At 29.0% G+C, this 14,784-nt stretch overlaps 2 protein-coding genes across 2 annotated transcripts in view; both read left to right on the top strand.

Annotated features, from left to right (window-relative positions):
• Nucleotides 1-4,204: 4,204 nt before the first annotated feature.
• On the top strand, nt 4,205-4,900 carry Chrac-16 (chromatin accessibility complex protein 1). Its single transcript, XM_014435362.3, has one exon. It carries the CDS (start codon nt 4,266-4,268, stop codon nt 4,623-4,625), a length of 360 nt encoding a protein of 119 aa, XP_014290848.1. The 5' UTR covers nt 4,205-4,265; the 3' UTR covers nt 4,626-4,900.
• A 3,698-nt stretch (nt 4,901-8,598) lies between these two features.
• LOC106690077 (uncharacterized) overlaps nt 8,599-14,784 on the top strand; it is a 43,751-nt gene continuing 37,565 nt past the window's right edge. Inside the window, exons 1-4 of the mRNA XM_014435356.3 lie at nt 8,599-8,736; nt 13,704-13,894; nt 13,990-14,132; nt 14,357-14,495. Coding sequence (XP_014290842.2) covers nt 8,637-8,736; nt 13,704-13,894; nt 13,990-14,132; nt 14,357-14,495 — 573 coding nt within the window. The 5' untranslated portion in view covers nt 8,599-8,636. The remainder of the gene's footprint in view (nt 8,737-13,703; nt 13,895-13,989; nt 14,133-14,356; nt 14,496-14,784) is intronic.

Here is a 14,784-nt window from a genome sequence, read left to right on the forward strand (position 1 = left end):
AAGAATGACAGATTAAACCTTACCTATACAACTCAACTAGTTATAATTACATTATCTACTCTAAAGAACTATAAACCTATCTTTTGCTATCAAAAAGAAAAGATTTTTTTTAAATGTCAAAACACATTATGTTCCTGAGTAAGGATGAAGTGAACAAAGAAATCTTGATAAATATGTAAAATAATTAAGGATTGATTCCTGAGTTAAGGAAACTTATTATAAACCATCCCGAAATGAAATGAGATATGGCCCAACATACTTACCACTAATAATAAATAAATTAAAAGAATGATCAGTAAATATCACTGGAATACATAAAAGTTGTGAATGAATGTCTTTCATTCACCACTGCATACATATAATTAAAAAAAGAAAAAAAGGAAAATTTAATGGATCCAGTCAATGGTGTCAATAAAATGGTGAATCTATGATTAATGCAGCTAAGAATAAAAAAAAAAATCATTTCAGAGGAAGCTCAGAAAAAATTGCTCACCTCTCCGTTGCATATGTTTTTTTGGAGAAACATGAAAACAATAGATGTAGATCTATTTGAAAATCTAAAAACTAAATACATTGGAGGAAGAAAGTCCGGGTGGCAGTCAATAAAGGTATCAAAATAGTAAAAGAAAACTATTTATTGTTAAACAATGTTTAGTCCCACTTTGCAGAGCTTCATTAGGACTGATAAGAATGAAGTTCTGTGAACTGGTACCAGTTGGTAGCAGATCTTCATTCTTATCGGCCCTGATGAAGCCATATAAAGTGGAGCGAAACGTTGTTTAACAATAAATAGTTTTCTTTTACTATTTTGATACCTTTATGGACCGCCACCCGGACTATCTTCCTCCAATCTACTTCATAAGCTCAACTATATTCTTTCAATTAAAACTAAATATAGTCATACATTGTAATGCCACATATTTGAAATTTGAAAAATAATAAGTATCAACAATATAAGAGAAGAAATAGAAAATAAATAAACGAACGTGACAAGTGGCTTTTGTTCCAATTATAATTAAGAAATGTGTTTTGTTTATTTAATCAATAAACACAAAATGTTGGCCAGTAATAAAGAATAAAAGCAAACAAATTGACTTCTACAAACCAATAATTTTTAACCTCGAGTTTTCTTAATTGTACTTAATAATTATTCTAGGTAATTAACAAATTGAAAAGCACTGATTTTTGACATAATGAAGATAATAGAAATGTAAGAAAGTACTATTTCTTAAAGGAGTTATGCAAGAATCTGGCTTAACCTCCATTGCCTGGTTTTTTACCAACTCATTGATAGATCATAAACTCACCTCACCAGTCTATGAAGGCTCCCCCGAGCCCTTCACAGGAATAATTTTAAATTAAGCTCAGAAGGTCTCATAATCTCAGGGTCCATCTAAAGCTGGTATAACTGAAAATAAATGTCTGCCTCAGCCAGGTTAAAATCTGGTCAGAAAGTTTGTAGGTTTTAGTTCTCTGGGATAGAGTATGAAGGTTAGGTAAGGGATCTTGTCTGCTGAGAATGAATTGAGAACTTGTATCAAAAGAGATTGTAAGGAAGGGTGGTAGGAGTTAACATTTCAGTAAAGGTATAATCCAAGGAAATATTCTTTACAGATAGATGGAAAGAGTTACCTAAATTCCATGTAAATTAGGAACAATTGGGTGGAGCATTAAGTAATGAAGAAAAACCTCACTAAGTATATATTATAATAAGGATGGAATCAAAATGAATAGGAAAAAATATGTCAGTTGAAATATTACTGGAACTTTAATAATAAAATTGGTTTAGGAATTATTTTTCATGACAAAAGGTCAAACTCGATTAAAATCAATTCCATTCAAACACAATAAGCATCCACATACTTAGTGTGTTACATTGAAATAAAAATAATTAAATTAACAAAGACATATAAAATAAAGAAATTAGGCTTGAAACCATCTAGTTTTAAAAAATTTAAACAATTCTCTTTATAAGTTTAACAGGCAAATATACAAGTGCAATAATAGCCATATCGATAATGCAACTCTTTTTCATAATGTTTATAAAATAATGATTTACTTAATGAGAGACTTACGTGAATAATAAGTAGGATTTCACAACATTCTCTCACAACTAAACTGTAATATATTAGCACAAGTTTAATTTCTATTTTATATCACTCCGGCCACAAATGTAAGATCACTATATCCGCCAAACTAAACAAAACTGCCAACCTAAAGACAGTAAAAATAATCATCATCATCATCAAATCTTTAGTTTTTGAAACTTATTTCAACAAAAATTCTTTAAAATACGAAGAAGTGAATATTACAAACAATACTTTGGTTATTAAACAATTATCCCTAAAACTATAAAGTTTTAGAATGTGCTAGTTTTAGAATCTGAAACAATTAAGTTTCATGAATATTTCCTTTATTTATTGATTACAATAAATAAAGGGAAACATTTGTTTACTAATTTAAACTTATTACATATGAATAAAAGCAACCAGTGATTTTGTTAGTAGAACTTCTGTTCGCCCTTCTTTTTTATTCAAACATACCTTCCAGTAGTTATTTAACTTTATTTATTTATTTAAATTTATTATTATAGTTTTGGGTTCTGGTTCGTTGGCAAGTTTCTTCTGTAAGAATGAAACATCCACGCAGTGATACTTTCATCATAAGATGATCGTATATTGGCCTTAAGCGTTTTTATATCCTATATCTAATGCTATAGGATAGTACGAGCCGCAGGTCCTCGCAGGAAGGAATCTTCGTTCTACTGAATACAACTTTGTAGGTACAAAGCCAAATGTAAGACCTGACTAGGTTCTAGCCGCAGGTCCTTACGATAGGAAAATAAGGTTAAAGAAGGAAGAGAAGATTCAAAGGAGGCAGCGTGAAGCATAATATTTCAAATATCCCCAAAAAAGTAGCACGAGAATATACCGATGCACTATGCAGGCTCTTACACACTAATTCCTAAAAAAGGAGAATTTTATGAAGCAGAAATTCGCACTGGGTCTTTCAATTTGCTCCTAGTCTATCTCTGGGCTATTAAAGACCATCGAGAGATTCTACGTGTAAGACGTTAGCTTTAAGTGAATCAGCAGATTCGATCGTAATCTTTATTAATTCAAATGATACATCTATGAATATTATTATATCTTATGTAGTTATTACATGTGTGAAATTAAAGTAAGACACAAGGAAGAATACAAATAGAACACAAATACGAGAATACGACGTTTCCCTGATGACAGCAGTAGTTACCGTGTTAGCTGGTAGGTTGTGTCATGCCGGGCCATATTGGTTTTGGCGACTGTAGTAGTTACAGTACAGACCAGCTGGTAGTGGTGTCACTATAATATAAAGAAAGATTCAAAAGTACGTCAACCAACCATAGTCCTAATATTCTTGCAATCTTCGTTAATGATTGTGTATGAGTAATCAATTAAATACCAAGGGAAGATAAACGACTTAAGATTCCATAGAAATAAGAAATTGTACAGACGATAAATGTTCTTCTAGGCTAGAACATCTTACAGCTAGCGTAAAAGGTATCGGAACCTCTATAATATTTTATATTATACTGAATTTAATATGACAATCTGATCATATCATACACTTAATAAAGTGTCATGGATGAATAAATAGCATTTAATTCGAGGTCCTAAGTTATATTTGTGATTTCTATTATATTTTAAAAGAATTGGAAGATTGTTGATTGACTGAGTGTAGTACATAAAATGAAGATGGTCCGGGTGCGGTCAAAAGAAAACTATTTATTGTGAGCCAACGTTTCAAACCCACTTTGCAAGACTAGAAAATATACAAATAACTAAAATTAAGTAACAAAGTAAGATAATAGGTAATAAAAAATAAAAGTAAATTGAGGTATGCCTAAAAATGGTTTAAAATGTGAGAAAAATTATAAATAAAACAAAACAAATAAAAAAGTAGATATAAAAAACAATAAAAACCAAACGACAGAAAATAAAGGAAAGGAATTCCTTATTTTCTGTCTTTTACCTTTATTTCTTAGCTCGGCCTTTTAGATACAATTGCCTAATACATTTTTGTAATTCTTATTTATTTATAATTTTCACTGTACATCTTATTTTTTATTTTCTTAAACTTTAATGACGAAAAGGCTGTTTGTAGAAAGGTGAAAGCAACAATACCTTCCTCTCTGGATTCCCGCTCCTAGACAAAGGTAATGTTAGTGGTTATAGTTTTCGAATTTTAAGTTTTAATAGCTTGCTTATAATTAAGTAAATACGATGTCTAAGAAAAGTAAGGAAATACAATTGCCTATAAGTAGAATAAAGATGATTATGAAGAGTTCTCCGGACTGTGAATCAATTGGTCAAGATTCGTTGTTTTTGGTATCCAAATGTACAGAAATGTTCATCCAGTACATAAGTTTGGAAGGACTGGCCAAAAGTAAAAAGAATAGTTTAGAATATAAGGGAATTGCCGACTTCGTGCAATCCAAACCAAGTTTGAATTTCCTTTCGGAAATTCTACCTCAGAAATTAACTGTTAAAGAATGTTTGAAGATTATTGCTGAAACTGAAAATTCTGGAAATCTTAGTACCATGGATGATAGCTCAGAAGATGAAGAAAAATCCGAAAATTGAAGTGATTTTTAGTTTCAGGTGTAATATGTTAACCTGTCACATAACATTAACTCTATCACTTTCCCTAATCATGAAACTGCAATCAGGTGATGAAAATCCTGTTTGTTAACTGATTAATTATGATTCTGTTAGCCTATTATGTTTCTTAAGGCATCTTTCCTCAAGTATACTCGGTCAACACATCGAACAGGAAGTACCTTTTGACTAGTGATGTAAATTTTACACTTTTACACTAAATTTAATCGATGATGATTAAAGAGTGACTGACCAACCTATAGTGTGTGAAATTAATTTCTTTTATATATTTTTATAATGCTATTTATATCTTAGATTTATTAATTTGTTTAATAGATAGTTTTATGTTAATATTACGATGCTGATTACAAAAACAAAATCTATTTATTTGTGTTCTCTTGCTATTTCCATGTTATAGCTCTGCCAACATTTAGAAATAAATAATTTTTTAAATAGTGAAGGATTGGTTTTTCACTTTTTTGATTGTATAAATTTTAATTCTTATCAGAAAGCTGTGTAGGTTTTAAAGCTGCTGAAGGTTCATCAAGATAGGTTTGTGAATAGTTATTACTATATATTTGAGCTCTTAAATGGTTTAGGTAATTTCATTAATATAATTTTTATTTTGAATATTTATCTGGCTACATTATTTTGCATTTATCTTAAGTATGTCATAATTTCTTAGATATTGTATAGTGAGTCATATTAAATTATGTTTTTATTTTAGGTTGTAATTAATTTTTAAATATTTGATCATGAAAATCAATGAAATTAAATGATCATTAATTATTTTATTTAATAAGAAAACTGTAATATTTACATTAACATGAATAAATGTTATTACAATATCTATTGTACTTCTCAAACTTTATACTTCATTTATGTTATTTTTCAATTTCTTTTCAAAAATGCTTGACCTATATTGGAAAATAGTTTTTATTTTGTTTATAATATCTAATTAGAATTCCTTATATTGTTGACTGCAAGTCCATATCTTTTGTTCTTTATCTGATAACTTGTCTTTGATTACAGAATTCAATTCTTTCCATGTTTACATACCTATATAGGAAGTATGTTGTAATGGGAATTGAGAACAGGGATTGAGAAACGTTTTGATAGTAAAAATGTCTTGAAAAATGGTCTGTGTCCATGTGTATGTATGGGTGTAAACAGCCTAACTTAGAAACAAAAGGTTAACCTAACAGATTAACATATTTAAGGTTGGTATATGCTGGAAATATTACTGCAATGTTTTCACTAAAATTGAATTGTCCAAAATCCTACTTAAAATCATTGTTTTTCACTAATTTATTTTTTTATCGTTTTTTGAAAAATGGCTCCAATGATTTTGATTAAACTTCTGATAACGATTAAGTGTTCTTTAATATCAGCTTGTCCTCATTATAATTGTTTGAAAGTATCTTTGCTGTTGTTTATTTAAAAAAATTAACCATATCTCATTCTTATTTTATATGTAATGGATAAATATAAAATATTAAAGAATTAGATAATTAATTAAAGGAAAAATTAAATCATTTCGTGTTTCCATGATTGTTATGACAAAATATTTTTTTTGTCCTTATTTACAATCCTGAAAACATAAAAACATTGCAGTAGTAGTTATTAATTAATTTCAACTTAGAGTTGTACTATGTGCAATACATCATTTTTTTTTTTTTTTTTATGGAATATCAAGTTAGTTTTGAGTTGATTTCTATTTTTATTAGTGAATCTATCTTCCTCCTCTCAAATATAATAAATGAATATGTGGAGTTATACACTTGTTTGAGTGTGTATCTGGATTTAAATGAAAGGCATTTATGTAATTCAAAATGTTGAATAGTGGATTAATCATTTACTTTTTTGAACATTGAATTTATTTGATTTCTTCTCAGTCCTCTATTCTAAGTTACATTGTTAGCATTTATTTTCAGGTGAAAAATAATGTCAAAAAAGTAATTTTTATAGTTACATAACTTTTTCCACCATTTCTTGCCTTTTAGCCGCTTCTCTTTTTGGCAGCAGTGTAGTATGTTCCATTGTTACAAGTAAAACATGTTTTCACTTTTGAACCCTATTCCTTATCCCTTGTTTTGTTTACAAATTATCTTTGGTTCCCTTCTGCAGGTATTTTATTATTATATCTATGCTTTTGTTGTGATAAAAAGCACAGCTTATGTAACTCTAGTGATCCATTTGTACACTTATTTGATATACTGTATTTTTTGTGTATCCTTCTTTTTAACTTTTTATGATCTATTTAGACCTGAAGTTCCCAAAGTAATTCTCCCATTTTATTTTCCCTGAAATTGGCTTCCACATTCTCCTTTCACCAATGTTTTTGACAACTGCTTCTTTGATTATCATTAGCTGTAAAATTATTATTATAATTATATTGAAATTAATATTATAATGATGCACTGTACTTAAAAGATATTGAGATGTATACAACAAAGTATGTAATCCTCAAATGGGAATTACTATGTAAGGAAACAAATAAAAAAAGGGACATGTACTCATAGAAATTGAAATTTCGATGGTATATGATTTGAATGTGTTTTCTTGTTCAAAAGAAAATTATTCTTTTAATATGTCACACACTATAGTTTATAAATATCATCTCTGTTTTCAAATTACTTCATTTTAAGTTAATTAGACAATGAGAGGTATGGTGGTTATTAGTGCATCAGAAATGTGTTGTTCAGATACAAGTGGATTTTGATTTTTCTGTGTACTTATTGACTGAATGAATAAGGTTTGTATTCAGGCTAGACAGGGTGATAATTAGTAAAAATGTAACTCTACCACAATATTTTGGTTAAAAACGAAATCATAATGTTTTTTTTTTTTTTCTAGATTGCTGTTTGTTTAACTTTGGCATTAAATAATATGTATACCATTCTATCTATCAAAATAACTTTAATTATTGTAATATTGGAGTAAAAAAATATCGGTAGATTGAAACCATTGTTATAATGTGGATGTTATCGAGTCCTTTCGATCAATTCTCCATATGTTCATTTGAGACATGAACCCTTATGAAATCCTACAGATTCTGTTGATTTTTATTTATTTATACCATTCTACATCTACCTTAGTGTGTCATTAGTAGCTTCACTATTACATGAATCATATAGGATGATGAAATGATGATTGGCTTTTTTTTTAATGAATAGAATAATTGAATTACATGAAAGATTTTTATAACTTTTAGAAAGTTAATCATATTTTGAATTTTTTCTTCATCATTTGCAAATGCCTCAGTCTTATGTCCTATTGAAAGGTATATTGTGTTTTGTTTTTTTGTCAGGATAAGTTAGCATGTTGTTACAATATGTTTTAGTATGAGAGACAAACTGTGTGTATCTCACACAAGCCGTTTGATGAAAGGTCATGTAAGTAAGAATAAAATAACATTTTGGTGTCTTTGATAAAAGGGTCTATAACCTAATAGATTAATTGGAAATAATTATATAGGAATGAAAAATGAAGGAAATAGGATGACAAAAATTATAGATGAAGTTCCAGATTGATTATGGGTTACATATACCACAAAAAATAGTTTAAGTTAGGAAAAAGTGGCCAATCTGGTCAATATTACTTTTAAATTGTCAAATTATAAGAAACAAGTTTAGTCCAGTGAACTTATAAATTTTGTTTAATATATTTTATCCTATTCTTAAAAATTGTATCTGTTTTATGATTCATATTATAATGTTTACTGTAATTTTATTGTATAATTTTGAGACGAAATGCTGCAAAGCCTTCAAAGAAAAATCTATTAACATAATAAAACAAAAAAGCTAGTAACTATTTTATCTATAAATATATATTTGAGTGATATAATGATAAGCGCTTATTTTAATTGAAAATTTATATCGGAATACAATTATGACATTGTATGATGTCTATTTTAGTCTGTACAAAATAGGAGAGTTAATGATTAGTTCGCAGTTCAGCTAGTGTTTGACCTTCCCAATTCGTCGGGAATTCGGTATGTTGTGTGGAGGGGAACTGAGTGGGAAAAGACAGAGTCAGTGCTGGAACAGAGACTGTCTTATCAGGTTAAGGTGTATTAATCTTCAAGATAAAGTTCGTGAGTACTATTCCAATCCATCACTTGTTCTGTTTTAAATTTACTTCAAGGTCAAGAGAGCTACTAGCAATCAACGTTGTTTGAGATTATTACTATAGTTGTACTATAGTACAATACCTATTACAGAACTATAATTGTAGTTCATTTGATACCCTTATAAACTTGAAGTCTTGAATCGAAAACAAAACATTCATATTATTAAACACTACAAAACATTCACAGACACTCTTAAATATTTTACATTAAAGCCCTCATAAATTAGAAAGTGATTTTTATAATGTAATCATTTATAACATCTTTTACAAATATAAAAAAAAGATCCGTAAAGTCGCATTCCTTTTTATGTAAAGATTAACGTAATAATACATTTCGCAAATTGGAGGAACCACGGGGCGTAAAACTTCGTTGCGAGGGTCCGCAAGAATTGCATGAATTGATAAAAAAAAATTATTCAAGTTTAAGAACGAATCTCCTCTCCCCCGGGGAATACAAAATGTGAAAATTTCAATTTATGAAGACATATTAGCCCCAGAAGAAATCTAATCTCTGGTTTAATATTTTGTAGGTGTGTCGCTATTTACATAATATATTTTTTAAAAAGTATTAACATTTAGATTGGTTTCCGTTTTAAGTCTATATAAATTTAATGTTTGAGATATTTCTATAAGTCAAGTTTTTACGTTTTTTAGTTAAACTAAGTAGTCTTCTATTGTAAACATTGTAAAACGTCAATCTGAATGTCACATTTTGAGGTGAATTTTGACTATTTTATATCAAATCCAAACTCATAATTCCAAACTCTTTGAAACTTGTTTTGAATATAATAGGTCGCCCTAAATAAAATTGAATTTGTTTCCACTACCATTGATTACATACTCCAGTTCTCAGTAATCTAAATTAATATAAACCTCTGTAAAGGTAGGAAACTGTATAGTTTGTAAAAGAAAATAGGCTTCCTTTAGAACTAGGAATAAGGTAAAAAATTAAAATTAACATTTTTGTACACTGCAATGATTTAGTTCACAAAAACATTATTTCACTATATATATGATGGTCAATCAAAATCACTTGAAGTTGTAGGAACGTTCTGTTCCGTCCGAAACCACAGAGTTGACGACTTCCACTCACGCAAAAGATGTAAACTATCATAACGGACCCTTTTTAGTTAAGGTCAGGGATAAATACGGATCACTTTATGGTTTCAAGTTATATAGCCAAAAACTTGTCTGGTTGGGATACTAAGTAAGTGCACGGACAGATGTCATACAAAATTAATAATCACTAATGGAGTAAAAATCATTTCAATTCTTGCACAGCTTGAGGTATATATTAGATATAGCAATAAGAACGTAAAAGTAATTTTTCAAGAAGAGTCAGATAGTTTGAAATATCTCAAATCTTGTGGATAAATTATGATTTTGACAGGGACTTAATCTGGATTTTTCCTTGGGGCTTATTACAGCTTAGTTACGCTACTGTTAATTACTAAATTTGAAGTCATAGAGAATAGTTCAAATGTTAAAATATGATAAAAATGAATTGTGCGAACACCTTAATTTTAAAATGGAGTAAAATAATATTTAAACTACAATGATGCCAATCTATTTTTTAAAAAATGTTTATAATGACATGGAAATTATCCTGTGTAATAATGATAAATTTGTTCTAATCATAAGTTTCTGACGATCATCAAACTGAAGGGGAATGTTCAATACGAAATTTCCGTTTTAAGTCGTGCACCCCATGTACGCCCAATTTTATAGTAGTAAAAACTCTTGTTGGAATAATTATTACAGTAATTACTTTTCAAAGCTTTTCTACCCTACTTATCCGGAAAAGAGATAATGTTAAACGAAAAAGTGTGTATTTTATTTATTTTTTACACAATGAGAACTTTTAGCGATGAAAACTTTAATAGCAGTATATAATTACTCAACCCTTATTTCGATGGAATCCTCCTCAGCTGATCTATGTACCGTCGGACGTTAATCCCCTCTTCAGACGATGATCAGTCCTTCGATCCAATTTTTTAGTTGATCGTTATAAATCAGTGCCATCACTGATAGGATCGCATACCTCAAAGTTCCTCAGCTTCTTCCCTCCAGCTTCCTTCCTCCAGCTTCCTTTCTGACTTCCCTCGGTTTTGCTAGGTCTATTTTTGTTTCTAGTGTTCTTTCGAATACTAGCTCTGCGTGTGATCTGAAGTTTATGGTACGGGGTGTTCAGCAGGAAAGCCGCAAGGGGCTCTTTCGATTTGCTGCGAAGTTTTCTAAGCGGAAATAGAAGTCGAAGCCAAGCCAATTTCTTTTGTGGTTCATCTGACCTTTTAATACTTATCCCTTATTGATAAGTTAGAACTATTTTATTAATTATTTATCCTCATACCTGGACGTTAGCTGAAAGGATTTAATAGGAAAATGTGCTACAAAAGTGATCAAACTTTCATTTTCAATCGAGGTAGGCCACACATGGTTCAATTTTCAGCTTAGTGGTCCGCAGACATCTTTGGATAGAGAACCTCCGAGCTAGGGGGTTGGAGGTCTATATGTGAATTGAGTAGAAGTTAGAAAAGTGTCTTTTGTGTACAATACTTTTTTTTATTTATAGCGAATTTATATTGTGATTTAAAATTTGGTTTCTCGTTTTTTCCGGTTCATTTAGTCGGTTAAATCTATTCAGAAATCTTATTTTTCTACCATGTAAGTGCCACTTGACGTAGAGATTTTTCTTCGAAATAAATATTAAAAAATTTCCTTGATATTGAAAACGTCTTGGGGACTCTTTACCTGTTCTCGAGAACTTATCTGATAAAAAAAATAATTATATTATCTAATCTTTCTCAAAAATATGTTCCAAGTGCTGTTTACGACAGCCGTCAGTATTATAAATAGATTCAACTTAATTTTTTATATTATTATTTATCAGGACCTTCAGTGACATCCCTAGGATTATTTTTTTCTAAGGTAGGTGAGGTGGTGGTAACAAATTTAAGCTTATTATTTATTATGAAATGATAAGTGCAATATTTGAATATTATGGCATGGGGGTTTTATCATGTATGTGTAGATTATTTTTTATTGCATGATGGAGAACATCTTTCATGATAATACATAACTTCAATTTTCGGAATTAATTTTATTTCAGTAAATCATAGCAAACTACTCCCTCTAATATTAAGAAAGGTCAATCAATTCTGGAGATCTAGGTCGGAGGTTGGCAAACTTTGGCTATCTATCTACATGTGAATATTATGGCTTTAGAATATTAGAAAAATATGGCTAATGTTTTTCTTAAATATATGCGTGTGTCTGTGTATGTATTATAAAATATATTGCTTTTTCATTTCTTGAAAAAGTTATTTATTTTAAAAGAAACTATTTTTTAGGCCAATGGCATGGAAAAGGTATATTTATTTAAGTTTAAGCATTTTCAAAGTTTATCATATGAATGTTAAAACCATTGAAGATTTTTTCTTAAAAAAAGAATATGATAAAAGGGACTGGGTGTGTTCCAAAAATAACTCAAATAGTTAAAAACTACTTATAGTTGATTACAGCATGTTCTGATTTCATGACTCAGGGACATTTTGTACCTCCACAAACTAATTATAATGGGCCAACTTTGCATGGCTTTATCAGGGCTAAAAAAAAAAGATGAGAACAACTAAAAATATGCAACAGAGTAAGAGAATAAGATAACATGAAGTAAAAGTATATGTGAAAAATCATAACAACTTAAATAAAACCAAAATCTTATTTATTAGTGCCAACATTTCGGCCAAAATTTCTGGCCTTCGTCAGGGCAAGAACAAAAAAACGTTAACAGCTGTAATGAATAAAAGGGAGTACAGAATTACTAGACACACAAGAAGATAACTGATAATAAGTAACATAATAACATAAAGTATTGGAGACTATTTATTACATAGTGTCATATTACAAGAATATTGAAACTGGATGTGAATGTAGTATTATTAAAATAGATAATAAAAGAAGAAAAAAATAAAGATAAAGTAATTTTTAAAAATATATATTAAGAAAAACATATTTGTGATTAATTAAATATGTAAGAAGAATGGCAAAATTAAAGAAGTAATTATAAAGTTATATGAGCCAGTTATAGATATAACAGTTATTAGATGTGTACATAACTTAATTATATGAGTCAGGAGGAAACAATAAGGTAAGACTGGACTATATCATGCCTCATTGTTTCAACCAGTGGATCAACAAAAACATTACAATTAAAATTTTAGATAATTCATTTATTTGATGTAAAATGCTTTACTAAATAAAACTTATTTTACTAGAAACTAGAAGATACTTCAGATTTTAAGCGAAATATTTTACCATTTATCAAATTTAATTAAAAATAACTCTAACATTACATGCCTTGTCTGACAGAGTAGCATGCTGTTTTGTCTTTAGATGCGATAACATTTGCTTTAATTTAAAACCAGAATGAGTTCTGTTTGACTACTACTGTTTAAAGAACTTCTTTAAATATCAACAATTTTTCCTAAAAAGTAAAAATTTGTTGCAGTTGTCTTTTATTTTATTAAATGTTCTCAAAAATATTCGTCTTTTGGGAGCAATAATTTGAAACAAATTTGAAGTAAGTTTAATTATCTTTTATTTCGGCTCAGAAGAAAAGTTTAAGGCTCAATGATTCTCAAAAAAAATTGTGGGGTTACCAAGGATATTAACAATTAGAATTTGAGAGTAAAATACAAAAAAAAATGAAAACTTTATTTTACAAAACTATTAAGGAATATAAATAATTTAAGGTTTTTCTCTGTGATTATAATTGATACCTATAACCTTGTGAATTGTAGTCAACAATGCTATTGTTTTTTTGCTGTATAAAATATATAATATGAATTACATTTAATAATTTTGGTATTATATAGTATATTTTATCATTGTCAAATATGATGAATTAATCATTTTTTTGTTTTGTTTTTTAAGGTGCATTACCAATAATGTTGTTAGCAATCGGATTATCCCTTCTTGTAGGGTGGCTTCTGTATAAATACTATATTTCTATTTATGATCTTTGGAAGAAGAGGGGCATTCCTTACTATCCCTCTAAATTCCCATTTGGTTGTTCTCACGAAATCTTATTTCAAAGCCGGTTTCAAGGCCATGTCCATGAAGAGGTATGATGTTTTGAACTTTTATCATTGCTAAATAGAATTTAAAAGATAGTGTTAATTTGAAAATTCCAAGTATTTCAATATAAATGTTCTTTCAGATGTACAAAAAGTTAGCACCTAATCCATTGTTTGGTATATTTGTCATGAGAGTTCCGATGTTGGTAGTTAGGGATCCAGAGCTTATTCAAATGGTACTTACTAAGGAATTTTCTCATTTTCGAGAAAGGATGTTCATAAAAATGTGAGTCTTCATAATGATTTTATAAAATAAAATATTCTAATGATTTTTACTAATAAATGTGTTACATTTATGTGACCATTAATAATATTATATTTTATACAATTTATTGTTTTTTTTTTATTTTGAAAATCTTATAAAGTCCTGTTTCTTCTACATTAGTTATGATGTATGAATGTAGTGATGGTATTATAAAAAAATCAGATAAAATGTTTGTTTGCATGTAGAAGTGAAAAAGATGTGCTCAATCAACATCTATTCAACTTGGATGGTGAAAGGTGGAGAGCCTTGCGTGTAAAACTTACCCCAACATTTACAAGTGGGAAAATGAAAGCCATGTTTCCACTCTTTATTAACTGTGCTGAGGTATTTTTTTTATATTAGGGTCATTCTTTCTATAATTTTCCTATTTATTCCCGCGGTCCACCAAATTGTCTGATTGTTTTTTTACAGCCTCCTGCAGCCAAAAAAAGACGAAAAATGACTACCTGATTTTTTTGTCGAATCCTGCGTCTACAAATAATTATTTAATTTTTTGCAATAAAAACATGATTAAAATTACTACTTTTTTTGAATCTATCAAAATAAGCAACAGATTGGTTCCAAATTTGTGGTCAGAAGTTTTTCTTATGTTTCAATGTTTGAATTTTGAGAA

This window comes from Halyomorpha halys, unplaced genomic scaffold, assembly GCF_000696795.3.
Source record: "Halyomorpha halys isolate HHAL.00 unplaced genomic scaffold, Hhal_1.1 Scaffold1571.1, whole genome shotgun sequence".
In the NCBI taxonomy this organism is placed as follows: domain Eukaryota; kingdom Metazoa; phylum Arthropoda; class Insecta; order Hemiptera; family Pentatomidae; genus Halyomorpha; species Halyomorpha halys.